This window comes from Bos mutus, chromosome 5 (assembly GCF_027580195.1).
Source record: "Bos mutus isolate GX-2022 chromosome 5, NWIPB_WYAK_1.1, whole genome shotgun sequence".
Lineage (NCBI taxonomy): Eukaryota > Metazoa > Chordata > Mammalia > Artiodactyla > Bovidae > Bos > Bos mutus.
The window spans coordinates 9,725,954-9,753,946 of record NC_091621.1 but is presented as its reverse complement, the minus strand read 5'-3'; the positions used below and the strand labels follow the sequence as shown (position 1 = coordinate 9,753,946).

The 27,993-nt window shown below is 43.2% G+C and overlaps 1 protein-coding gene and 1 long non-coding RNA gene across 8 annotated transcripts in view; one reads left to right on the top strand and one right to left on the bottom strand.

Moving 5' to 3' along the window:
* LOC138987811 (uncharacterized) overlaps positions 1-4,258 on the bottom strand; it is a 33,113-nt gene extending 28,855 nt beyond the window's left edge. For 2 of the 3 annotated variants that reach the window (XR_011464103.1, XR_011464105.1), the window contains exons 1-2: positions 2,786-4,258; positions 433-537 (exon numbers count right to left, since the gene is read on the bottom strand). This is a non-coding gene — a long non-coding RNA (uncharacterized lncRNA). The remainder of the gene's footprint in view (positions 1-432; positions 538-2,785) is intronic. The other variant, XR_011464104.1, reaches the window with a different exon arrangement.
* Positions 4,259-4,941: 683 nt separating this feature from the next.
* Positions 4,942-27,993, top strand: part of ANO4 (anoctamin 4) — a 439,368-nt gene continuing 416,316 nt past the window's right edge. For 2 of the 5 annotated variants that reach the window (XM_070370272.1, XM_070370273.1), the window contains exons 1-2: positions 5,268-5,597; positions 23,181-23,264. In XM_070370272.1, coding sequence (XP_070226373.1) covers positions 5,477-5,597; positions 23,181-23,264 — 205 coding nt within the window. In that variant the 5' untranslated portion in view covers positions 5,268-5,476. Of the gene's footprint in view, positions 5,598-23,180; positions 23,265-27,993 lie in introns of all 5 variants that reach the window. The other 3 variants (XM_070370271.1, XM_070370269.1, XM_070370270.1) reach the window with 3 other exon arrangements.

Below are 27,993 nucleotides of genomic sequence, written 5' to 3'. Positions count from 1 at the left end.
TATTAATACCTCCACCCCGGTTGTAATCAACAGGTTCCACCCCATGATCCCTATTGCCTGGCACCTTGTTTCCCCTGGACTTTCCCACATCCTGGTGGCTAAAGGGTGAAGCCTGGCACAAGTGGGGTTCCTGTTTAGCAGTACATGTGTGGTATTTGCTGTTCAATATTATGAACATCATTAACCCTTGTGAAAGGGATTATTATTTGGTTGATATTCCTAAAAGAATCCTGGAGAATTGCATGTAATAAATAATAGGGGTTAACATCTGTTGAGAACTGTTCTACAGGCTTTATACACATTAACTCATTCAAGACCCTCAACAACCCTATGTTGTGGCTCTTATTATCGCCCCATTTGGCAGATGAGTAACTGAGGCCTGGGTCACATGATGAATATGTGGTAGAGTTTGTTGTTTGAATTCAGACTCACCCCAGAACCAGTGCTCTTAAGTTTCCTCTTGGGTCTGACCTCCTGTGATTCTCCAAGCAATACACAAATGTTGGGCTTTTACCATGTGGAGCACTGTGTAATACACTGTGGGCAAAATAAAGAAAAATAAGACATAAGCAAGTCTTTTGCAGAGTTTATCATCTAGTGAATTTGGTCAAGATTCTCTTCTCCTGTCTGGACAGCACAAGTCCCACACAAATTCCTTTCTATGTCAGAGAAACTATTTAATGAACAAACGCCAGAGGAAATATTTGTTAATAAGACTCTTGTTTAACAGTGTTTATTGCAGATTTAGAAAGGTGATATTTTCATTCACTGCTTTCTAGGAGATGAGAAATATTTTTTATAATATAGAAATTTTTGCTTTTTACACTGAGATGGAAGTTATGGTAATTTTTTCATCAGTATGAATTCAGAATCATTCTAATCCATATGGATCTGAATATAAAACATTTTCACCTGTATAGTCATTGCAACACTCAGAATTTCAGGTTGAGGTACATGTCTCTGTTTTCATAAATGAGTCATATGGCATTTATATAACAAAATAAAGCATATTTAAGGTAAATATTATTGAATCCTCTAATAAATTTTCCATTGTGTCAATGCATAGGATTTAATGACAAGACAATGTCCTGCCAAAGCCAATTCCATTTTATGCTAAATTTAGTTAAATTGCCTGCAAAGTAGTTAGTGAAATATGTAATAAAAGGCATTTGTACTATTACAGGTGACAGCTTTTCTGTTATAAATTGAAGAGAGTTCATGACACTTGAGAAATGGAGACCAGTATGTCAGAATTTAAATAATCTACTCTCTTCCTTAAGGTAAGAATTCACTGTGCATGTTTAATTTTACAGTTTGTTTCCACTGGTTGGCCCTGATATACTTAGGAAAAGCTCATGTAGCCTCTTCTTATTACACCTTACTGCCCTTCAGTACAACTAACCTATATTTCCTTAAGGAAAAAAAGTATAAATAAAATAATATTTTAAATAGAAGACTTAGAAGGCAAAACAATCAGATAGTTTATATACATTCAACAACATTTGGAAGTGGTATATTATGAGCTCTGGAATCTGGTTTAAAGCTTGGATCCATACCTTGCTGCTGCTGCTGCTGCTGCTAAGTCGCTTCAGTTGTGTCCAACTCTGTGCGAACCCATAGGTGGCAGCCCACCAGGCTCCCCCGTCCCTGGGATTCTCCAGGCAAGAACACTGGAGTGGGTTGCCATTTCCTTCTCCAATGCATGAAAGTGAAAGGTGAAAGTGAAGTCACTCAGTCGTGTCCGACTCTTCATGACCCCATGGACTGCAGCCTACCAGGCTCCTCTGTCCATGGGATTTTCCAGGCAAGAGTACTGGAGTAGGGTGCCATTGCCCTCTCCGATCCATACCTTACTAACAGTTAATTAGCCACTTGGTGGCTTAGTTTTCCTGTCAAATGATGATCACAATAGTATCTATTTCACTAGTCTTAATATTAAGACTGTATATATTATAGCACTTTATATATAAATGCTTATATATATATACATATAAAGAATGAACAATTCATAGTATATAAGAAACTTTATTCACTGTAACAAATCTGTCAAGTTTTGTAAAAATGTGTTATAAACATTCATTTAAAGCTCTAAAACATGAACTTGATGTATCTACTTCTTTGCCATTTTAGGTTATTGGGTTTTAAAACGAGTTTGAGTCTTTTGCAACCTTTCCATTTATTTTGGAATTTTGAAAAACAAAAGTTGTCATTTCATTTTAGCCACTTTTTTTTTTCAGGTGTAGCAAATTATAGCAGAGATCCAAGGAAGCCTTTATTGTAATGGAAATGGAATTGTTATGTAGCTATAATGCTCCATCTTTGAAATCAGTTATTTTAAAACATTCAACTTGTTAAATCTTTAATAATGGATCACACTCTAAGTCAAATTGATGGCAGTCACATGAAAGCTGAATTACTTTTCAGTTGCAATAGTCTTAAAGAATGAGTATTTATAGTTACTAAACTACAAACTTAAAGTGATTAAAAATGTTAATCACCCAGAAATGTTAATCACCAAGAGGTGACCTCTTCCAGGGTCAAATGCAATACAATCACGTTCAGAGCAGTTAATAATACGTCAAATTGTTCAAGTTCAGAGCGTGCTGAGAAGTGAAGGAGAAGCAGTTTTCCTCAATCTATCATCTGAAAAAGGCATTTTCCTGGAAAGGTTTAGAACATAGCTTTCATCAAGGTTGTGACAGTTCATATTTTACTCCTGAAGACATGTTGAATGAATAAAACATAAGAAAATCTGAACGACAGGCTTGTCTTTAGGAAATTTTACCTGCAACAACACAAATCCTGGACCTCATCTTTCAGATGTCATTTCCTTGGTGAAGTCATCTGTAAACACTGCAAAGACAGGCCCCTCTTGCTCCTTGCAAGGTGTCTACTACCCTGTGCTTCATCAGGGTATCCTACTTCTCTATTGGTCTTCCTTCTTCTCAAGAATGTGAGGCAGGGGGACCACCCCCTCCTTCAGACCAGGAGACAGGGAGGCTGTTTAAAGACCACAGCCTTACCTGGCAGCACATGGCCTGGGCATAGGGGAAGGCTCTTAGCAAACCTGATGATGAAGGAATGAGATATATTTGTCCATTAGTTCCTCAACCAAGAGGCCCAGGGTTCTCAACCTTAATTCGATGGAGAAAACCAAATGTCTCAAGGCTTTGGAGTGGTATGATGTGGACAGAAGTTCAAGTGGCCTTAAGAGAGGTGAATTAATTACATGCTACTTTTTAGTTCCTTCTAATTAGAAAAGAGCTGCCAAGAAGAATTAAGTGCAATTTGTAACACATTTTGATTGTCCTTCCTCCTGACCATCCCTGGGAGGAAATGTGGAGATAAAGAGAGGACAAATACCTGGGCCTGGATGGCGGAAGACAACTCGCCAATGGCCTTGGGTCCCAGCAGAGGTGCACAGCGGGATCCAGGGGGCAGCTCCAGGCTCAGGCCCCAGGGCTTGGACAGGAGCAGGCACCAAGGGTAGCACAGGCTGACAAGAGCCGGGAGTGCTGAGGAGCTGGGGCCACTGAGGGTGGGGAACTGAGGGTGGGCTGGGGGTGGGCTCAGGGAGGCTGCCAAGACAAGGAAGGCACTGGGCGCACTGAGGAAGGCAGGTCTGCCTCTTATCCCACCCCAACTAGATGCGCTCTCACAACCTGGAGCAGAGGGCGGGTTCCCAAATCACCTTAGGCTTGGGGTCAGCAGGTTCTGCCTCTGGGGTCAGGGAAGTGTGAGATTAAAGGGACCTGGGCAGGGGAGAGGCTGGTGGAGAAGGCCGGTGGTGGAGAGGGTGCAGCGTCCAAGACAGAGCCCCACAGAGCTTCCGGAGTGATGGCACTGTCCATGTCCCAGCTGATCCCTGCTTAAAGAGGGCAGGGCGCTAACAATGGTTACCCGCCACTTTACAGACGGGGCAAACAAAGGGTCACAGAGAGGGTCTTGACTAAGGGTCACCTGCCGGTAGCTGGCTGACGCAGCGGGAATAAAATGCCAGATTCCAATCTCTCACTCCCCAGCTCTCCCTTACCCAGCGCCTTCTTGCCGTTCTCCCAGTCTGGCCCCACCGGCTGCAAAGTGACATTACATTCCAGAGCCTTGCCCACCGCCACCTGCCGCCGCCTCCCCGCGCCCCAGAAGAACAGGAGTGCGAGAAGAGAAGAGAGAAGAGGAAAGAGATGAGAAGGTGGCAGGTGCAAAAACGTGACACCTGGATCAGGCCGGCAGGCGCCACGGGCAGCGGCGGTGGTGAGGTCAGGAGCCAGCCGAAAGCTTCCTAAAGAAACGCCCCTTTTGCCTTGGCCAGATTGTTCTGCCCTCTCTTTTTTTGTTTTCCATGAGAGTTGGCAAAACCCCAAACGCTGTTAAATAGCCTTGACAGCACCGCCCCGCAGTTCGTTGGGAGCTAGCGTTTTTCCAAGGCCGAGATACCCTGGTGATCAGGACTGTCAGTCCCGCGCTAGGAAGCCGGGAGTGCACCCGCCGTGTCGTCGTGACTTTGCACCTGGTACTCGGAAAGGCTCAGGTGCGCCTGATCCCGAGGGGGCGTTAGGCGGCCTCGCCTTTTCTCTTGTCCCCACCCGCAAGGGTGCTGCTGGCCTCTCGGATCTCTTTCTCCCTGTTCCCCATTGTTCCAAACCCTAATTCTAAATGAAGAGTTCTCACAACAGATGGCTGGGCTTCCACAGAGGACGAGCAAGGGGCTCGGACATTCAATCATTCAACAAAGAATGTTTGAGTTCGTGCCCCGATCGAGGGGCAGGGCAGTCATAGTGGAATAGAACACTGGTCACAGCTTCGTGGGGAGACAGGCGCACGAATCAAGGTGATAGGATGGTGTTGCCAGGACAGATATGATCTGCTGGGGTCAGAACTCGGTACTTAGCCGTCAAGGACTTTATTAATAAAAGTCTTCAAGACAGAGCTGTGACTCTCCCCGGAGTTTTGGCCTCAAGGGAAACCCTTCCTGAGACTGTCGCCTGGGCTGGGACTCGCACCCGAGAGCCATACCCACCCCTATGTCCCCAGGCTTGCTTTCCAGTGGAACTTCCCTAGAAAGGGAGCTGGAGGTTCCAGGTCCCCGAAGCCGTGGCGCGCTCGGAACTCCCGATCCCGCCTTTGCCCGCGTCACCTCTGCCGCACCCACCCCGAGGGGCACCCCTCTTCGGCGTGGACCCAGCCAGGTCCTGCCCGCCGCCCGCCGGGTGTGGCCGCAGTAACCCGGTACCTCCGCCCGGCACCTCCCACCGCCGGCTTTGCCCCTCCTCTCTCGAGGTTGCGCGCCCTCCCGGCAGGTTCAATCCCCGCGGGTACCCGGAGCACCGCGCCCGTGTGCGTCCTCGCTCCCCACGCCCTAGCAGCCCAGACCCGGCCCCGGGCACCTGCGCGCCGCCGGCTCCTCTCCGAGCGGCCGCGGCCGGCGGACTGGGCATGCTCAGCTGTGGGGCGGCCGGGCGCCGCGGGAGCCGAGCGCATGCCTTCGCGGGACCGGACGCCCGCCGTCCAGGGGCGCGGCACGCAGGCAGCCGCTGTCGCCGACGCCCGGGCCAGCCTGCGCAGGACGCGGGCCAGGATGGCCTCTCTCACGGCATACGGTAACGGCGGCGATCGCGGCATTGGGCGGCCGGGACCCGGGAGCCGTCCGATCACCCCGGGAAACTTCGGGGTTCGGCTCCCGAGAGGGTCTGGGAGGGAAGGAGCGGGCGGTAGTGCGCGCTGGCTTGGGGCTGGAGGGGTGTTAGTTGGAGGCTGCCTGGAACCTGGTAAGGGGGCGTTTGTGGAGTCCGGGAAGTAAAAACGCCTAAATTTTAGGTGTTTGCGGGCTTTGGGACTCCAGAAAAATTCCTTCCTCTTCTTACCACCGAGAGGAAGGGATACGGGTGTTGAGTCTTTTTCTAACGGTGTGAAGCTAGGAGTTCGTTCCGCGTTCAGTCCTTGCTCATCTTGTCCCTGACTGACCTTGAACAAGTTATTTAAACTTTTCTGTGCTTGCATTTCTCCATCTGTAAATTAGAAATGAGAACATCTCTCTTGACAGATGCTATGGGGTTAAATTATATGCACCAAAATATGCTTTTAATACAGAAAAACTCAGCTTGGAAATAATAGTTACATGGAAATGGAAGATATTTTTCCCTTTCCAGTTTATTGTTAAATATATTTCTTAATTATTATTTTTAAGGCATTGTACAATTCTGAAGGAACATGAAATCAGTGTGAAGGTTTCAGACTGAGCTAGAAATCCTGGCCGCTGGGGAAACCAACAAGCCTCTTCATCAACATTTCTGCTTGCGTGGAAAAAGCAATTCTCTTTTGTCCTTTATCAGAGATGCTGCTGAAAATGGGTTATATGAGGCAGAAACTCAAGTAGACCTCTTCCCTTAACCTGGATTGCAATCAGTTGCTGTGATAACATTTAGTTTAGGCATTTTAAACATGGAAGTACTGAGCAGTGATTGGGGGATGTTCTGAGAGGACATTTCAGAGCCAGGGCTCCTTGGGAGGGAAATTATTGCCATTTGGCATGGAGTCTTCATTCTCTAGGCCAGTGATGTCCCCTGCTCATTTTCCCAAGGTTAAAGGGGTCAGTCTCCTTTTCTTGGGATTTAAACTGATAGGACTGAAACGACTTAGCAGCAGCAGCAAATGATCACTCAGGTGGCTCTGAGGGTTTGCAATCGATGCTTGGGAACCTAACAAATTGTGAGCAGATTACAAATTGCATACTAGTAGCCTTTTTTTTTTTTTTTTTTTTAACTCAGAGCATTTTTTGCAGAGATTTGGGTTGTTTTTGTCTCTGCTGCACATTTAGCCCATAACATTGCCATTCTTGGGTTACCATTTGGGGATAATTCAACATTATGATCAGTTTTTAGTCCTATTCATTGGTAGAAATCTATTTTTACACCTTTTCCTATCAGAGAGAGCTAACTTGTGGATTTTACATGATGTTAGATTTCACATGCTTGTCTAGTGGATGTCAGTAATAGGTTTTACGTAATAATCTGTTCCATGATTTTCTAGAAGCTTTGAAAGCTTAATTGGGCAGCCAGGTGGAGAAAATGAAGTCTAAAGTGAAACTGTTTGCAAAGCAAGTATATTTTAGTAATTAAAGGAAAAAGTGGCAGATCTTTTTTTTTTTTTTTTTTTGACAACTAAGAGTTGTATAGTTTCTCTTTAGAACCTTACAGGGAACTGAGACAGATTTAAGTAAATATATTGATTAAAATTTGTGCTATTTAAATATATTCTTTACACACTCTTCTCCCTCCCCCGAACCATACCTAAAGTGGATACTCTTGGCCTCTAAGTGCACAGGTGCACGTTGGTTTCTTTGTCTATACTGAGGTGACCCAAGACACAACAAGATAAATTAGCCCATCTGGGTTTTCAACCTGGTGAATGAGTTCAGGAAAAACAAACTGAGCACATTCAATACAATCCTCCTCCGCTGGATGCGGTTGAGTTTATTTTCTGATGAGAGTTTGGTCCAGTTCTGGAACTTTCATCTCTCTTTTTAAAAAATATCCCCTTTCAGTTCTGTTGGATTTGGGTTTAAATATCATGATGGGGGATGATCTAAGTTTCTTGTCTAGAATTTAGAGGGTTCAATTTTTACATTCAGTTGACTGATTGAATAAATGCCTTTAATCCTATCTTTAGCACAGGGACTGTCAAGAGAATGAACAGTTACAGTATAGACCGTGTGTTTTAGGTTCCTAAGAAGAGAGAGAAATTTGGCTTATGTATGCATTTCATTAGCAGCAGGCTCCAGTTAAACCTCATTAGCTTCCCAACCAAATTTGCATTTTTGATCCTATGTTGGAATCGCTTTTTCTGTAGTTTGGTGTGAATTTTTACATTCAGGCAGCCATCTAGATATGTATCTTCTAGAAACATGGAATGAAATTAGGGTAATTAATAACTGTAATATGTCCTTGAAATACATGTTCAGTGGATGATGCTGTTTAAAAAATTCTGGATTTTTAATGCCTCTCCCTTTTGTACTCACTACTGATCTTTCTTTCCCTGTCTTCTCAATGGTATGGGTTCTTGACCACCTTTAGCTTATTATGTAACCATGTGCATGAGGCCAAGGATAGTGACAAGAGAGAAATGACTGGGACTTGATTCATTCTTGGCCATCCAAAAGAAGGCCCATGGACTGTGTCCAAGCTGCATCAGGAAGGTACTTGTGGTGGGACCTGCCGGCCTGGCTTTGAGCTGTCAGCTTCCAATCTTAGGAGGCTTAATAAGGGGCCCAAGGAGCTTATAGAGCACAGTGGGAAAGATTTCAGATAAGGAAAGCCTCTCTGAGGAGATACTTGAGCAGAGGGGTGAATGAAGGAAAGGAACAAGCCATTTTAATAGGTGGGGAAAGTGCATTCCTAGCAAAGGGAACAATTAGGTGCAAAGGCCTTGGGACAGGAATGACTTTGTCATGTCCAAGGCTAGCTGGGAGGTCAGTGTGGTGAGAGCGTAGAGCCAGTAGATGAGAAGGAAAGGCAGTCAGAGCCAGTTTCGTTGTTATAGCTATTCTCCCTTCATTTTCCTGCTACTTCTTAAAGGGCTTCTTTCTTCCCTGCTTCTGTTTCTTGTTACTGTTTGCCTGGGTTCTGTCTTTGGCTTTCTAATCTCACTCTCAGCCATTCGGAAGGCGTTGATTAGACCTCTACCAAATGGGAGACAGTGGCCCTGAGTGCAGAGTTAGTCTCTTAGCAGGAAGCCTGTAAACTGGGTGACAGAGTTGTAGGTAGAAGTGTGGGGTGTGCTGAGACACAATAACAGCAGTACTTTGTGCAAATTAGTTCATTTAAATCTCACCACTACCTTTAAGAAACTAGTCCAATATTAGCCCTGTATCCACTTGAAGAAATCAGTCCCAGATAGGTTGAAGAATTTACTTTATCTCATCTAATAAATGGGGAGCCCAAATACAGGCTGGAGAGTTTGGCTGGGGAACCTGAGGCTGGGGAAGTTAGGAAGAAGAGAGAATATGCTTGTTCACGAACATGTTCACCATGTATGGATGGCTCTGTGGATTAACTCAAGGAGTTAATGGGCTTGCTGCTGCTGCTGCTGCTGCCGCTAAGTCGCTTCAGTCGTGTCCGACTCTGTGCGACCCCACAGACGGCAGCCCACCAGGCTCCACCGTCCCTGGGATTCTCCAGGCAAGAACACTGGAGTGGATTGCCATTTCCTTCTCCAAGGAAAGTGAAAAGTGAAAGTGAAGTCACTGAGTCGTGTCCAACTCTCAGCGACTCCATGGGTCGCTGCAGCCTACCAGGCTCCTCCACCCATGGGATTTTCCAGGCAAGAGTACTGGAGTGGGGTGCCATTGCCTTCTCCGAGCAAAGGCCAAAGGCAGTGGATGACCAGAAGCTCAGAACTTCTGATTGGAAGAGGGTAGGAGAGGGGCATAGTAAGAGCCAAGCCTAACTGTGTAACATGGAAATGGAGGGAAGCCAAAAAGACAAGAGCCTAGGACATACGACCCTTCCTAGCACTTTGTCTTTATTGGTGCATGCGTGTTCAGTCACCTCTGACTCTTTGCAGCCCCATGGACTGAAGCCCACCAGGGGCTCTTCTATTCATGGAATTTTCCAGGCAAGAATACTGGATTGGGTTGCCATTTCCTATTCCAGGGGATCTTCCAGATCCAGGGATCCAACTCACATCTCTTGAGTCTCTGGCGTTGGCAGGTGGATTCTTTACCACTGCGCCACCCGGGAAGCCCTTGTCTTTATCCAGTGACTCCCAGATAGGAATCACCAGCTTCGAGTTTCTTTTCTTGTTTGTACTATGCTTGTCTAACCAGCTGTCTGCTTGACTTCTTTACATGTGTTCTTCTCTGGCATTGCAAACTCATTGTGTCCAAAACAGAATTCCTCTCCTGTACCTGTATTCTATAGAATTAGTCCAGCTACTGAGCTCAAACTATGTTCCAGGCTCTAGCCTGGCTCCTAGAATACCAGAATAAATGAGATCTCACTCTTTCTCTCAGGATGGCAGCATCAGCTGGAGGAGCTAGACTCCTAAAGAGAATTATGATGTGATGTTGCAGGAGAGGGGCTGCGGGGAGTGAGGGAGAGGTTGGAAAGAGTTACCCAGAGGAGATGATGTTAAAAGACCAACTGGGAGAAGCAGGGTATTCCAGGGAGGGGCAACAGCATGAACAAGGGTAAGGGGAGCAATTCGGTGTTGGTAAAGCATGACATTCAAGACAGGAGAGGTTGGCAGGGGCCAGCATGCTGTATCTAGTACCTAGGCTGGAATCTTAGGAGTCATCTTTGAATCTTCTCTTATCAGAACACACTAACAGTGACCTTAGGCAAACAAATTTACCTCTGAGGCCTCAATTTTCTTATCTGCAAAATGGGATCTCTCTGAGGTTTAAATGCAACAGTACTTGTAAGAGCTTATGAGCAACACATAGTAAGTACTCAGTAAGCATGGCTATTACTGTCAACTGCCTCTCTCAGCCCATGTACTCTCAACCACTAAGTCCCATTGATTCTTCTTCCTTAAAGTTTTTATACTCTGGTTTTTCCTTTCCTTTCCCACTGTTCCTATCCTAGTCGAGGTCACTGCCAATTTTGACTGTAGTAGCAGCCTCCCAACTATCTCTGCCTCAGTCCAAGCCTCTTTGATCCCAGTTGCAAATCTAATCCTGTTATTCCTATGCTTAAAACTCTCCAAGGGATCCCCTCTGCCTGCAGGCCAAAGTCTGACTTCTCTAGGTTGACAAACAAGGCCATTCAGGAGCTGACCATCCTTCTTTCCTGCTGCTCTTGGTCCCAGCATCCAACTTTTTAGGGAGGGAGGTGACCAATTGCGCCTGGTTTTCTCAGGTGTCTGGACTTGGCCCATGCTCTGAAACACAGCCCCCTCCTCCTCTATGAGGTTCACTCCCCCTCACCTTTGACCTCCCCATCCTACTGTGTTCCTGTCTCAGGCAAAGGTTACTCCTCTCCCAAACAACTTTTTTTTTTTTTTTTTGTGGTGCAACAAAGACTTCTCTCTGTGGGTTGTAAAGTCCCAAAGGCCATGGACTACATCTTTTTTTTTAAGTGCCTATAATACTTTTTTTAAAAAAACTATTTACTTATTTGGCTGCACCGGGTCTTAGTTTTGGCACTTCGTTGCAGCATGCAAGATCTTCAGTTGCAGCATTGGAACACTTAGTTGCAGCATGTGAGACCTGATTCTCTGACCAGTGATCAAACCCTTGTCCTCTGCATTGGGAGTGCAGAGTTTTAGCCACTGGACCACCAGGTAAGTCCCTGGTGCCTAGCCCAGCAGCTGGCACATACTGGGTGAACAGTCCTTGCCAGTCTGTTCAACTAAAAGACTGAATGGCAATAGAAGAAGGTAGTACACACATAGACATTTTTAAGGCTTCGTTTTCCTTTTGCAAATAAGTAACAAAGCTTCTGGGCTTCCCAGGTGGCACAGTAGTAAGGAATCCACCTTCCAATGCGGGAAACACAGGTTTGATCCCTGGGTCGGGAAGATCCCCTAGAGTAGGAAATGGCAACTCTCTGCAGTATTCTTGCCTGGAGAATCCCATGGAGAGAGTTGCCTGGTGGGCTACAGTCAGTGGGATCACAAAGAGTTGGACACAACTGAGCACACACGTACACAACAGAACTTTTATCCTTCAGAAAATAGAAATGAACAACAGAGCAGAAGCGTCCACACTACGAGGTGAAATCTGAAGTATGCTAGTAGGCTAGAAGTCATGCTTTAGCTGCGAAAAAAATCTAAGGAGCTATTTGAAGGCATCTCTTGTTCTTGTCCTCCACCAACTGGCATGCTTGTTGTTATGCAATCCAGTCATTCATGGTCAACATTGATTAGGATCCTTTTTGATTAAGAAGCTGCAGTGAAGCCTGCACAGATTAGTTTTTGACCTTCAGCCCTTCACACTTAAAAAATTTCTTTCTGGGGTAAAATTAAAATTTTATTTTGATCCTGTGAAGAAGCACTTTAATCTTTTCCTTTAAAACATGATGTTCTTTGTAATAGACATGTGGATTTTTCTATTAGAACTTAGTCCTAAACAAACTGTTTGTGGCTACCAACAAAGTTTCTAGAACAAACAATTCAACATATATTTTGTGAGTGCTCACTATGTGTGAGGTACTGTTGTGGGTTCTGGAAGTAAGAACAAAATTAAAAACCATTTTCATAAATCTTATTACATTGTAATAATGCTTCTGCTGCTGCTAAGTTGCTTCAGTCGTGTCCAACTCTGTGCGACCCCATAGACGGCAGCCCACCAGGCTCCCCCGTCCCTGGGATTCTCCAGGCAAGAACACTGGAGTGGGTTACCATTTCCTTCTCCAACGCAGGAAAGTGAAAAGTGAAAGTGAAGTCGCTCAGTTGTGTCCGACTCTTCATGACCCCATAGACTGCAGCCTACCAGGCTCCTCCGTCCATGAGATTTTCCAGGCAAAAGTACTGGAGTGGGGTGCCATTGCTTTCTCTGTGAATAATGAGGTATGGATATTTACCTTCTGGAAAAAATGACAAAGAATGTAGGCTTTTCAACACTGAATCAAAAAGGTACAAGGAGGAAACAAAAGGAAAGGAAAGGCTTTTCTCTAATTAGGATTCCTGGAAAGTCTTTTTGCCACTGTGTCTATGAGAGTGGAATCAAAGGGAAGCTGAGATAACGAATATCGGGCCCCGTGTTTAAAATGCAGGAATGGTGACTGAAGTATTTGAAAGATTGCTAGAGTCTTTGGCAAACATTTATTGTGCTTTTTATGTATTAGGCAGAGCCAGGCACTGTGGACACAGGTGAATAAGCATTGACTTTGCCCTCCAGGGGTTTGGGTCTAGCTCGGGTCCAGTGGGAGATGCAGAGGAGAGAACCATTCCTAGTACAGTAAGTCCCCTACATACGAACCTTCAAGCTGCAAACTTTCAAAGATGCAAACATGCTTTCCGTCAAGGTCAGGTGTGAGTGAAACTGCAGCCTGTCCTCCATCTCCTATTGCTGATGATCTTTCAGCTCTATCATCTCCCACCCCCTCTGCCTCCTCCAGGCAGTAACTCTTCTTGCCTGTTCACTTGGTGCCAATCTCTGTATGCCAGCTGTTGCACTGTTCAGTTCAGTTCAGTTGCTCAGTCATGTCCAACTCTTTGTGACCCTGTGGACTGCAGCACACCAGGCTTCCTTGTCCATCACCAACTCCTGGAGCTTACTCAAACTCCTGTCCATCGAGTCGGTGATGCCATCCAACCATCTCATCCTCTGTCGTCCCCTTCTCCTTTTCAATCTTTTCCAGCATCAGGGTCTTTTCCAATGAGTCAGTTCTTCACATCAGGTGGCCAAAGTATTGGAGTTTCAGCTTCAGCATCAGTCTTTCCAATGAATATTCAGGACTGATTTCCTTTAGGATGGACTGGTTGGATCTCCTTGCAGTCCAAGGTATTGTACTGTACTACTGTACTTTTCAAGGTACGGTATTGTAAGACTAAAAATGTTTTATTTGTTGTGTTTGTTTTTTATGTATTATTTGTGTGAAAAGTATTATAAACCTGTTACAGCACAGTACTATATAGGATTGTATTAGTTGGGTACCTCGGCTAACTTTGTTGGACTTAAAAACAAATGGGACTTTTGAACTCGCTCTTAGAACAGAACTCGTTTGTATGTTGGGAACTTACTGCTATTACATCTGGTCCCTGCCCTGCCTGTCTCCTGATGCTGCTGCAGCGTCACATGAAAAAGCAAAGACGAAAATGTTATAAAAACCTAGAAAGCCCTGGAGCATTATAGTACACAGCGCTCTGGTGTGTTTATTGCTGTTGTGGGGAAAGCTCTGTGGAGTGAAGCACGCTCTACACTTTGGTTAATTCATCAGCACCGTAGGGGGACTTTCCAAGGCACCAGTTCCTACTGGGGCCAGCCTGCAGCTACTCTGTGTGGTAGGCACTCAGTGTTTTTTAAATGAATGAATTTCAGTCACAATGTAAAGCAGGAATTTGAGGCTCAGGGAGGTTAGGGATGAGATACAGACTATAGCAGCAAGGAGGAAAGGGTTGGCCTTGAATATTAAACTTTTCTGTAAGCCTATAAAATACACAGCAGACATGGAGTAAATCATACCAATATTTCTAAGGAACATACATATGCACATATAGACACACATCCCACCTACATGATTGATATTTTGTTTTCTTACTAGTGGATTTTCTAGAGCCTTTTATAAACAATTTTAAGTGATTTGCAAAAAGAAAAAAAAAACATGTTAACGATGTGGCAAGCAGTTGTAGCTCACTCTCCACATAATAAATATATATTTTTAAAAGTTAAATGTTATTTCTAGTATACTACTGTAGAGTGGTAATTAAACAAATTGTGAATTTTTTGATAATGTCAATAGTTATGTGTCATTATCAGTTTGGTAATTCTTGAGTTTCATCTGTCCATATCAGCAGATTTCTAATATGTTTTTAAGGGTTTAATGAAAATATTTTCTTTTTTTTAGTATGTCTTCCCTTTCTTGTGGGTGAGATGTTCTCCCAGACTTTGTGGACTGTGGATTCCAGGGGAGGATTTTACCGGGGCTTGGAGACCCTAGACTGGTAGCACTGGCATCACCTGGGATTCTATTAGAAATGTAACTGTCAATTGTATCTCAATAGTACTGAAAAATATGCAGAATTCCAGGCCCACCCAGAGCTATAAATCAAGCTCTTCACTCTAACAAATGCCCGAGTGATTTGCAGTCTCAAATTTTCTGTATTTTCACTAAAATTTTCCTTGCTTAACCAGTTATTAAGTATGTTAAAATCTTCCCCTCTGATGATGGATTTGTCAGTTTCTCCTTGTAGCTCTATTAATTTTTTCTTCATATATTTTGAGGTTATTTTATCTTAAATAGCTCAGATGTAACCTTTTTTATATCTTTCTGAAGAATCGAACCTTTTATCGAACCTTCCTGAACCTTTTATCATTATTTATTGCCCCTCTTTATGCTTAATGATGCTTTTTGTCTTAAAACCTTTTTCATATAAAATTAACATAGTACCTCTAGCTTTATTTGATGAACGCTTGTTGTATCTTTTTATATCTTTTACATTCAACATCTCTGTGTCCTTCTGTTATAGGTGTTTCTCTTATAAATAGCACTTAGTTGATTTTTGTTTGTTTGTTTTCAAAATCCATTTCACAATATCTTAAATAGCAAATTTAGACCATTTACATGTATTGTTATTACTAGTGTATTTGAACTTAATTCTACCATTTTACTTCAGATTTTCTCTTTGTCTTATTTTTTCCTATACTTTAATTCTCATTTATTCCAAGTTGAATTTTTTTGTTAATTTCCCTCGCCCATTCTTACTCACCATCTGTCTCCAATAAAAAATTAATTAAAAAAGCACTAGGTTTGTCTTATTCTAAGCCGATATTTGAGAACAGAGGCAAAGACAGAAGGAGGACAGATTATTAATGTGAGCTGGGTTAGGTGGGCTTCTAGTGTATCTGGTGCTACATGTTTGACAGTCATTTATCTGATGAAATTCTACAGAGAATGAGATAGACATCAAATCATGGACCCTGTCTTCAGAGGCCACCTTAACAGGAATGTATGACAAAACTTAACCCAACTTTATTTGTCTCAAATTATTTTGCGTATACTCATGATCAGTATGTTCTTGTAACAAAATCAGGTTGCTTTACAGTGTTGTGTTAAATTCTGCCGTACAGCAAAATGTATCAGTTATATCTATCTATCTATTCTTTTTTATATTTTCTTCCTATTTAGGCCACCACAGAGCACTGAGCAGAGTTCCCTGTGCTATACAGTAGGTGCTCATTAATTATCTATTTTATACATAGTAGTGTGCATATGTCAATCCCAACCTCCCAGTTCATCCCACCTCCCCTTCCCCTCCTTGGTATCCATAAGTTTTTTCTTTACATCTGTGTCTCTATTTCTGCTTTGCCAATAAGTTCATCTGTACCATTTTTCTAGATTCCATGTATAAATGATATTATATATTTACTTTTCTCTTTCTGACTTCACCCTGGATGACAGTCTCTAGGTCTATCCATATCTCTGCATATGACACTATTCCATTCCTTTGAAGGACTGAGTAATATTCCATTGAATATATGTACACATCTTCTTTATCCATTCCTATGTTGAGGGACATTTAGGTAGCTTCAGTGTCCTAGGTATTGTAAATAGTGCTTCAGTGAACATTGGGATGAAAAATGGAGAAGCTCTATACAGTCAGCAAAAAGAAGACCGGGAGCTGACTATGGCTGAGATCATGAACTCCTTATTGCCAAATTCAAACTTAAATTGAAGAAAATAGGGAAAACCACTAGACCATTCAAGTATGACCTAAATCAAATCCATTACGATTATACAGTGGAAGTGACAAATAGATTCAAGGGATTAGATCTGATAGAGTGCCTAAAGAACTATGGACAGAGGTTCGTGACATTGTACAGGAGGCAGGGATCAAGACCATCCCCAAGAAATGCACAAAGGCAAAACTGAGGTCTGAGGAGGAGGTCTGAGGAGGTCTGAGGAGGCCTTACAAATAGCTGTGAAAAGAAGAGAAGCAAAGTGCAAAGGAGAAACAGAAAGATATACCCATTTGAATGCAGAATGCCAAAGAACAGCAAGGAGAGATAAGAAAGCCTTTCTCAGTGATCAGTGCAAAGAAAGAGAGGAAAACAATAGAATGGGAAAGACTAGAGATCCCTTCAAGAAAATTAGAGATACCAAGGGAACTTTTCATGCAAAGATAGGCTCAATAAAGGACAGAAATGGTTTGGACCTAACAGAAGCAGAAGATACTAAGAAGAGGTGGCAAGAATACACAGAAGAACTATACAAAAAAAGATCTTCATGACCCAGATAATCACGATAATGTGATCACTCACGTAGAGGTAGACATCCTGAAATGTGAAGTCAAGTGGGCCTTAAGAAGAAGCATCACGACGAACAAAGCTAGTGGAGGTGATGAAATTCTAGTTGAACTATTTCAAATCCTAGAAGATGATGCTGTGAAAGTGCTGCACTCAGTACGCCAGCAGATTTGGAAAACTCAGCAGTGGCCACAGGACCGGAAAAGGTCAGTTTTCCTTCCGATCCCTAAGAAAGGCAATGCCAAAGAATGCTCAAACTACTGCACAATTGCACTTATCTCACACACTACCAAAGTAATGCTCAAAAATTCTCGAAGCCAGGCTTCAACAGCATGTGAACCATGAACTTCCAGATGTTCATGGTGGATTTACAAAAGGTAGAGGAACCAGAGATCAAATTGCCAACATCCACTGGATCATCGAAAAAGCAACAGAATTTCAGAAAGACATCTACTTTTGCTTTATTTACTATGCCAAAGCCGTTGACTGTTTGTATCACAACAAACTCTGGAAAATTCTTCAAGAGATGGGAATACCAGACCATCTGACCTGCCTCCTGAGAAATTTGTATGCAGGTCAAGAAGCAACAGTTAGAACTGGATATGGAACAACAGACTGGTTCCAAATCAGAAAAGGAGTACGTCAAGGCTGTATATTTTCACCCTGCTTATTTAACTTATATGCAGAGTACATAATGAGAAATGCTGGACTGGATGAAGCACAAGCTGGAATTAAGATTGCTGGGAGAAATATCCATAATCTCAGATATGCAGATGACACCACCCTTATGGCAGAAAGCAAAGAACTAAAGAGCTTCTTGATGAAAGTGAAAGAGGAGAGTGAAAATGTTGGCTTAAAACTCAACATTCAGAAAACTAAGATCATGGCATCTGGTCCCATCACTTCATGGGAAATAGATGGGGAAACAGTGGAAACAATGACAGACTTTATTTTGGGGGGCTCCAAAATCACTGCAGATGGTGACTGCAGCCTTGAAATTCAAAGATGCTTACTCCTTGGAAGGAAAGTTGTGACCAACCTAGACAGCATATTAAAAAGCAGAGACATTACATTACCAACAAAGGTCCATCTAGTCAAAGCTATGGTTTTTCCAATAGTCATGTATGGATGTGAGAGTTGCACTATAAAGAAAGCTGAGCGCCAAAGAATTGATGCTTTTGAACTGTGGTGTTGGAGAAGACTCTTGAGAGTCCCTTGGACTGCAAGAAGATCAATCCAGTCAGTCCTAAAGGAAATCAGTCCTGAATATCCATTGGAAGGACTGATGCTGAAGCTGAAACTCCAGTACTTTGGCCACCTAATGCAAAGAACTGACTCATTTGAAAAGATCCTGATGCTGGGAAAGATTGAAGGTGGGAGGAGAAGGGGATGACAGAAGATGAGATTGTTGGATGGCATCACTGAGTCAATGGACATGAGTTTGAGTGAACTCCAGGAGTTGGTGATGGACAGGGAGGCCTGGCATGCTGCAGTCCATGGGGTTGCAAAGAGTTGGACATGACTGAGTGATAGAACTGAACTGACTTATAATTTCAAATTATGGTTTTCTCAGGGTATTGCCCAATAAACCTAGGTTTTAATTCCATCTTTGTGACTTCCCTGAAGTGTGATTCTGGGCAAGTTCTCTACTTTTGTGAGCTTCTTGATAGTAGGATAATCATACCTATCTTAAAGGAATCTTTTTGGAACACAAATGAAATAATGATGGAAATGAAGTAATGAATTTTTAGCTCAGTGCCTGACAAGGAGTATGTAGTCAATGACTACTGTTTTATGAATCCACCACCATTTCATTTTCTTAGACATTTTGTACAGAATTTGCATTTCTACATCTTGCCCTACTGTAATTTCTGTCCCTCTTTATTTTTGTAAAAAAGCTATTATATATACAGACAGGTGGTCAAGACAGATTGATAATTTAACAAATAATTATAAAATGAATACCTTGTGACCACCACCTACGTCAAGAACAGGACATTCCCAGCACTGTGGCACACACCTGCATTCCCCGTACTTTCTCACAGTTCAAGGGGTTTTCTTTCTTACCAAATGGAGTAACCATGCTGACTAATTATTTTTGTGCTAATTATTTTGATACTTTTCCTTACAGTTTTACCATCTATGTATGCATTTATAAAGAATTCAATTTAGTTTTGTTGTTGAAATTTTCATAAATAGAGTCCTACATCATTTGGGTATGATATATATGCTTCTTTCTTTAAACATTATGTTTGTGAGGTCTGTTGATAGTATTTTGTGTTGCTTTGCTTCGTTCATTTCCTTTGCTAGATGGTATTCCATTTTATAAGTACCTTTGTTCTTTTTAAATATAGTTAGTGTTAGTTGCTCAGTCATGTCCAACTCGTCATGACCCCATGGACTATAGCCTGACAGGCTCCTCTATCCAAGGGATTCTCAAGGCAAGAATACTTGAGTGGGTTGCCATGCACTTTTCTAAGGGATCCTCCCGACCCCAGGATCGAACCTAGGTCTTCTGCATTGATAGGCAGATTCCTTATTGTCTGAGCCACTAAGGAAGCCAAAAGCTAACACTAATTGTACACCTTCTGTGTATTATTTTATAAAGTAAATGCTGTTATTATTCCCATTGTACATACACGGAAACAGACCCACTGAGAGACAGTGTGCTCAAGGGGTGGAACCAGGTGTCTAATGTAGATTGAATGAATAAAGTCGCTCAGTCGTGTCCGACTCTGCGACCCCATGGACTATAGCCTACTAGGCTCCTCCATCCATGGGATTCTCCAGGCAAGAGTACTGGAGTGGGTTGCCATTTCCTTCTCCAGGGGATCTTCCTGACCCAGGGATCGAACCCAGGTCTCCAGCATTCCAGTTAAGTTGCTCAGTCGTGTCCAACTCTTTGCGACCCCGTGGACTATAGCCCACCAGGCTCCTCTGTCCATGGGATTCTCCAGGCAAGAATACTGGAGTGGGTTGCCATTTCCTTCTTCAAGCAGAGGCTTTAACCTCTGAGCCACCAGGGAAGCCCCCATGGACTGCAGCCTACCAGGCTCCTCCGCCCATGGGATTTTCCAGGCAAGAGTACTGGAGTGGGGTGCCATCACCTTCGCTAATGTAGATTACTGACTCCAAAACCCACAGAGTTCATTAACCTCATTCATAGGCTCAAGTTTTTCCGCCCCTTACTTAATTTTATTTAACTGCAGTTCGTTCCTAAAAGATTAAATGGATAGTCAAGCCCTCTCACATTTTTTGGTTTTAATTCTTATATAGGAAAACATCTTCTTTACAGAGTCACTTTGTACCAAAACTACCGTAGTTTTTTGTACTTATTATTGCTCTTTGATTCTTTTCAAAATATTGCGAAACTATGCCCTAGTTTTACCGCTCAGATTAAACTCAAATTTCAATAGTTTTTCCTGTTCAAATGTATGCGCAGCCTCTTCCCAGGCATTCATTGCTAATTCAAACATTCTGCTTCTTTGTTGATTACTAATTCTCAGTGTTCTTCTCTTTTTCATTCCTTTTCTCTTCTCACCATTCATAATCATTTCTGTGGCTACTGAATCTCTCCTGTCACCTCTCCCCACGCTTTGATGCTGTTGACCTTGTCCCTTTTCACTTCCAAAATATTTTAAGGGCAGATCATTAGTGAAGGGTTTTTAAAAATTAGGAATGACAACTTTAGAGTAGTTGTAGTTTGATATGTTTTAGGTCTGAGTGTTGTTGATTCAGCTGATTCCACAAATATATATAGAATTACTTGCTAACTATGCATTTTGTGTGGCTGATTTATTTTTGTTAACCATACCTCATCCTCGTCTACCTCCCCACCCTAGCCCAGGAAAAGTGAGATAAGCACTATTGTCATTTTCAGATGGAAAGATCAGGACTAAAGAAGTCAAGAGCTTGACCAAGTTCACAGAGTTCATGTGCAGCAAAGCTGGGGCTTCAGACCTCAGGTCTGCTGACTCCTAGCCAAATGCTCTTTCTCCTTGAACCTCTATTGAAGTTACAGTTCATAAGAAGGGGAAATGGTCATGTATTTTTTCTTTAATTTCATGCATTCCTTTATTCTTTCTTTCAAACAATGAACATATATTGAGGATTCACCTTTTCCAGGCGTAGCACTAAGGTCTGGAAATAACAAATTGAATAATGGGTGGACCTGCCCTTGACAAGCACATGGTTTGGGGTAAACCCGCTCTGTTCTTAGCTGTTGAGACTTGTTGGACACTTTGCGACCCCATGGACTATGGCCTGCCAGGCTCCTCTGTCCATGGGGATTCTCCAGGCAAGAATACTGGAGTGGGTTACCATGCCCTCCTCCAGGGAATCTTCCCAACCCAGGGATCGAATCCAGGTTTCCCTCATTGCAGGAGGATTCTTTACCATCTGTGCCACTAGGGAAGCCCTAGGGGTACCCATAATAGAGTACAATCTCGCATGCGTGATACTGTTGGAGTGTCTACTGTGCTTGAAGCCCACTAGAGAGGGGAGATGGTCTGGGAAGGTTTCTTAGAGAAGAAGTTGGTTGCATGAACTTGCTTGAATTATTTTCTCCACATTAAAAATTGTTTAGTTCCTTGTTTGTGGACCTACAGTGACCTTGATGTGGCCTCTAGGGGTTCCCATTACTTCTCTGGCCTCTGGCTCATTACCTGCTTTTGCCAATACTCTCCAATTGCTTTCAAACCACAAGCACATCCAGACACCCCTGCGGATGACTCCCATTTCCTGCTCTCTCTGCCTAGGCACCTGCGGGTCTTTCCTCCGAGAGTGTTCATCTGCAAAGCCATCTTCTCTAACAGTCTGCGTTACTGTTCTTAAAATATGACTTCGCATGTTTCTAAAAACCCTTTCTCTTTGAGTACATTTGACTAATTCTTAATTATTTCTCTCCTTCAGACCTGTAATTTTTAACATTATAGATCAGAATTTCATAATGAGTTTTCCTGGTATCACATGGCATATTAATATTTGTATATTTCCTTCAGGTCAGTTTTGCAACCATTCTTATAATAACTTTTTGTCTCTAACCTGTAATGTGTTATATTAAATAATATTTATTTTGATATTTTAAAAAAATATTTATTTGACTGTGCTGGGTCTTAGTGGCAGCATGTGGGATTTTTTAGCTGTGGCATGTAAAATCTAGTTCCCTGACCAGGGATAGAACCCAGACCCCCTGCATTGGGATCATGGAGTCCTGGCCACTGGACCACCAGGGAAATCCCTGTTTTTGATATTTTAAAGTCACTTATGCCCTGCCTTTTTCATAGACATTTTAAAGTAGTTCTGATCTCGGTTGGAGCTCTGCTCTGCCACATGCTGTTGCATGACCTCAGGAAAGGTGCTCAGCCACCTGGAGCCTCAGCTTTTCCATCAGAGACATGGGGTGACACCTGCCCTGCTCCACCTTGTGCAGGAGACAAGGTGGCTGGAAATGCTAAGATGCCATGTAAACGGGAGGTTTGGTCTCTCTGCTGCTCTGCCTGGAACGCAGTCTGCTCACGGTACTGAAGTCTGCATGGCAGCTGGCTGAATTCGAGCCTGGAAGGGAATTGAACTCACTCTCTGTCTCCATTGCCTGTCCTGCCATGATTTGGCCACCACTACCTCTTCTCAGGATGACTGAGTGGCCTCATAAAGCAGTCTTTCTGCCTCTCCTTTCACACTCCTCGTCTGTTCCCCTTGCTGCCTCAAAGTGATCTTTCTGAAATGAAAATGGAATCCTGTTCTCTTGGCAGCATCCAGATTTGTTAATGTGGTTTATAAAGACCAGCCACTGCTCATCTCTCTTTTACTGTGTTTAGCTCTTAATTCACAAAGCTGAGACTTCTGAGTTTCTAGACATGATGATAGCACTCTGCCTGGGTCTTTCCCCTCAATGCACCCCCCTTTTTCCTAGCTGGATGGTATTCATCTCTTAGGTTTTAATTCAGATGTCACTTCCTCTACAAAGCCTTACCTGATACATTCTAGTTTGGATTAGGTGTTTTTTTCACCTGGTCATACAGTCCTCTCCCAGTGCCCTCCTCCCATTTTAATAACAGAGACACCAAACTGAAATTGTCTATGTGACACTCTGGGTTGTTTGTCAGAATGTTCGAAATGCCTGGCCCCTAGCACTTCCTGCAGTGAATGAACCAATGAATGAGTACGAGTTTCCTGGACACAGATATTTGGTTTATTTACCAGCAGTCATAAATCTACTTTGTGGTTATGGTATTTATCAGAATGTAATTAACCTCCTCTTTTATTTTCTTAACAGACAAAGATATAAGCAGTGGGAGTTATAACCTTTCCTCTGCAACGACCGGCAGCTACTACAGTTGTGTCAGCCAGGTCACTATAGGTGAGCAACTGAGTCTTGTTTTAATGAAAATTATTATTACTTGTAAAGGGTTGGGGTGTGGGGCTAAGGAAGGAGTGAGTAGAAAATGTAAACGCCGTGGAATTTATTTTCAGGATCAGGGCAATTGCTTGTGGACTCAACTTGCTGGGGCGCCCTCTTGTGGATCCTTATTACTTTTGCATAGAGATGGTTGGAGCTAATGTGGTCCAGAGAGATTTAAAAAACATGGGTTTCCCTAACTCTCCATCATTTGCTTTCTCTTTCATTTGTGTATCACCTATATTATTATAAAAACTGACTTAGTGTTTTAAGATTTATTTTAAAAAGAAAATTTATATCACAATAGCAAATAGTATGTTTCCTATAATTTAATGCATAGTAGTGAAAGTTGCTCAGTTCTGTCTGATTCTTTGCAACCCCATGGACTGTAGCCCGCCAGGCTCTTCAGTCCATGGGGATTCTCCAGGCAAGAATACCAGAGTGGGTTGCTGTTCCCTTCTCCAGAGGATCTTCCTGACTCAGGGATTGAACCTGGGTCTTCCGCACTGCGGGCAGATTCTATACTGTCTGAGACACCAGGGAAGCCCTATTCCCAGGTGGCTCAGTGGTAAAGAATCTGCCTATCAGTTTAATGCATACATGTGTAAAATAACAACAAATTAGTGTTACTGAATGCTAGCTATGCTTTGGGGGATTCTGTAGCCTGGGGCGTGTGGCTCTCTGTCCCTCCCTCCCGGATGAAGGACTCCCTGCAGATACAGTAGGATCCTAGCGGAACATAACATGCTCACCTAGCAGTACTCTTTGGGGGAAGTACACCTGGGATAGAAACAATATCAGTAATAGGAAGAACTTCCTAGTTCTTTCCTTTGCAGGGTCTGCCTCTCTCATTGGGTGGGATTGGGTCACATGACCACCCTTCAGCCAATCCCTGGCAAAGGAGATAAGATCATCTTTAGACCCATCCTTGCCCAGGTGGAGGTGGGAGAGGGCTAGATCTGCCTGCCCTCAGTCACTGGGCTGTGTGTGGGTGGGATGAATTCCCAAACAAAATTTGACTCTGTGGGAGGATGGCATGGGGGATGCACCGGAATCAGGCCGTGTCCATTGCCCACACTCTGTCCAGTACAAACTCTTTAAAAATATTTATAGTAAAAATAGCAAATAATTAACAACTTTATACTCAGTACTGGAGGGAGGACATCTCTGAGTCACCTAGCAGTTTGTTTTTTTTTTTTTTTTTTTTTTAAGAGCTCTTTTTGTTTTCTTTCATCTCCTGTACTTCAAGTGTCTCATCTATGAGGGAATTTCATTTAAGAAAACAGCACACTTCTGGACTTCTATTAATGTAGTTCTTTGTAGAAGGCAAGGGCACCCCACTCCAGTACTCTTGCTTGGAAAATCCCATGGACGGAGGAGCCTGTTAGGCTGCAATCCATGGAGTCGCTAAGAGTCGGACACGACTGAGCGACTTCACTTTCACTTTTCACGTTCATGCACTGGAGAAGGAAATGGCAACCCACTCCAGTGTTCTTGCCTGGAGAATCCCAGGGACGGGGGAGCCTGGTGGGCTGCTGTCTATGGGGTCGCACAGAGTCGGACACGACTGAAGTGACTTAGCATAGCATATGTCCTGACAAAAGAATTGCCAAAAAGTCCAATCCACAGAAAAAATGACTCCTTCTGAAAAATTTCTACTTATCTGTGAGACCCTTGTAAAAACTCCTTATATTTTTAGTAAATGCCCATTTTACCATGTATGAGAGATTTAAGAATTTTAAAGTTATTTAACATCATGTTTTTTTCTCAAGACCGTCTATAATTTTGAGTGTTCCTTACATGTCTCTCTTTAGGATCTGGGGGCTAGTGAGTGAGAATGTTGACATGTAACTCAAAGGGAGCTAGGACCCCTGCTTCTATCCCACTTCCCACCTGGAAACAGGGTGATGGGTACGAGAGAGTGAGTAGGCTACCAGTGTGACATTCTTATTACTTGCCTCTTGGACACTTGGACTCCAGCTGTCCACCAGCTGTTGGACAACCAGCCACCCAATATACTTTGACCTCATTGCTGCTATTAAATTTTGGCTGGTCTGGTTCTATTCCATTATAATTATGCAGATCTTATTATAGCTCATTTGTATCAATAACGTGAATTAATATATTTGCTAATGAACTCCATTTCTGCATTAAATGATGTAGAAATTTCCTAAACTTTAAAAAAGGACTGTGAACAATATTTTTTAAAAATTAAGCATGTTATAAATAAGCTATCACTTTATGAAAGAAATGGTAAAACCTGATAATCCAGAGTTCCTTCGGACTTTTAAGTCTAATGCTTTCACAGTGTGTGATAAATATTGTACACCCTGTTCTGTATAATGACTTCCAAGGAGCTTGGAATATGGAAAGAAGAAGAGGTGCTTAATCGAGTTTCCGAATGAAACAATGAGGCAAGGGAAAACATGGTCCTGTAATTGTTCTTCTTGTAAAAGGATTCTCTGGTGTATGTAGGAGGTAATACGTTTTCACAATTTTAATAAAAACATAATGGAACATCAATTTAAATGGAGCCTCCTCGAATTTCTATGGCCCAGTACACTTGTAGGAGCTATGGGAGATCCAAGAGTATTGATCGCAAGACAAACACACTTGCATCAGAGATTTAGTCCAACAAACAGTATCGGGGGCAGCCCTGGGGTCAGTAGCATTTGCTTCAGCTTCCACTGCAGCTCTGGCTCCACTGAGGTTCTGAACATTGAAAATTAGCATTCTCTGTGATTATCTTCAGGGGCTCCATAGCCCTCACCAGAGGAGCCCCTCATCTCACTACATTCCATTTACTCACCTTTTAGGAAGATGACCAACCATGAAGAGTTCAGATAGTCCAGTTAGCATGTTCTCAAGTGTGTCAGCATTTCCCTTTCCTTGTGAATTCTGGTCCATTGAGATCCCTCTATGAAAAATTGTTTGGAAAGGAATAAGTGACCTCAGAGAAATTTGTGGGGGAAACAGATCCTGGTTCCATTTTCTAGAATCCTTCTTGTTGCCTGTGCTCTTAGCGAGGCAGGGTAGCTTTGAGGACCAGAGCACTTGTCTTCGATGAGCCTGGACTTGACTCTGTTATTTCTGTGTCGTTATTGACCTTGGGAAAGTAATAATGTCCCTTAGCCTTGGTTTCCTAATCTGTCAAATGGGAATATTAGTACGTTCCTGACAGGGTTATTGTGAGGTGGTGCTGATAGATCCTTAGTGCATTGCCAGTAAGCGTTAGACAGGATCATAACTTCTAGTAGATTTATCGTTTTGTTTTGGGATTTATCATTTTATGACAGTGAAATAGAGTGTTCATTTCTTGGCATCAGCTGTGACTTCAATGTAGTTGCTTCCCAAATTTACAGCTCTGGTCCTATGTCTCCTGATCCTCATTGCCTTTGTTTTCCAGTAAAACTCTATCTCCTCCTGTCTAAAAACACACTCAACCTTCCTCAGCCCTTGCCAGGCCAGTCCTTCTGATGGCCACTGTGAGGATGGGGAAATTCACCTTTCTGTTTGGCATAAGTCTTCTCTGACATCTTGCCGGACAAAGCCACCTGGTGGCCCCAGACTCCTTTCTTTCCATCTTATTGTTGTATATCTCACTGGACTTCTTTTCCTTTCTTGCTGCCAACACTTAGATTTGGTCCCTTAGTAATGCTTTCTTAGCTTCTACATCATAGCCTCTATGTCACCTCCTTGCCACTGGTCTAGGAAGAGTTCTGTGAACAGTGGGTACCTACTGAATGCCAGGATAAGGAGCCAAATAGAGAAACACTGGGAGGGAGTTTCAAAGATGATTAAGATACCCTCTGACCTTGCAGGATGCTCAGCTCATGAGGGAGACACATAGAAAAAAGGAACACTTGGCTGTGAAGTATGGGCAGAGACTGTCTGACACACGAAAGTGAAAGGGTTAGTCGCTCACTTGTGTCTGACTCTTTGTGACCCTGTGGACTGTAGCCCGCCAGGCTACTCTGTCCATGGGGTCTCTAGGTAAGAATACTAGAGTGGGTAGCCATTTTCTTCTCCAGGGGCTCTTCCCAACCCAGGGATCAAACCCAGATCTCCTGTATTGTAGGCAGGTTCTGTACCAACTGAGCCACCAGGGAAGCCCAGTCTGACGCATGTCTGTGTTCAAGTGGTTTCATGCATATGTGGGAGGGCTGCCCAGACACCACTGTCAGGTCTTCAGGATCCAGGCATGCCCCTCACCTTGTTGCCCCTTTAGGGCTTTCTTGGTCCCTCAATACCCTCTCCCCTATCTGGACTGTCTCCCCTCACACCTCCAGTCCCTACACCCAGCACCTTTTCCAGGGCCTCTCTTTACTTGGTTAAGTCAGCTTTGGGAAGTCAGAGGAAGCTTCCCAGAAGGAATCAGCACCAGAGGAAGCAGGGACAGTTTCTGGCTTTTGCTGCAGTCTGTTTGATTTTGCCGGTCCCCACCTCAAAAACTTACTTAGAGCTATCATTTTGCCTAATAAGTAAAACCCTCTTACCTTGGCATTTAAGACCCTCAGCTATCTTGCATCAACCTACCTTTGCATTTTTATTTTTTTCCTGACTATACTTAACACTGTATTTCTAAATTCTCTATCTTGGCTGCAGATGCAAAGGCCTGCAGAGGTCAGGCATGTAAGATAAATTAAGTGAAGCAGGCTGGGAGTAAGGCATTAAGGAGTGGTGGGGACTG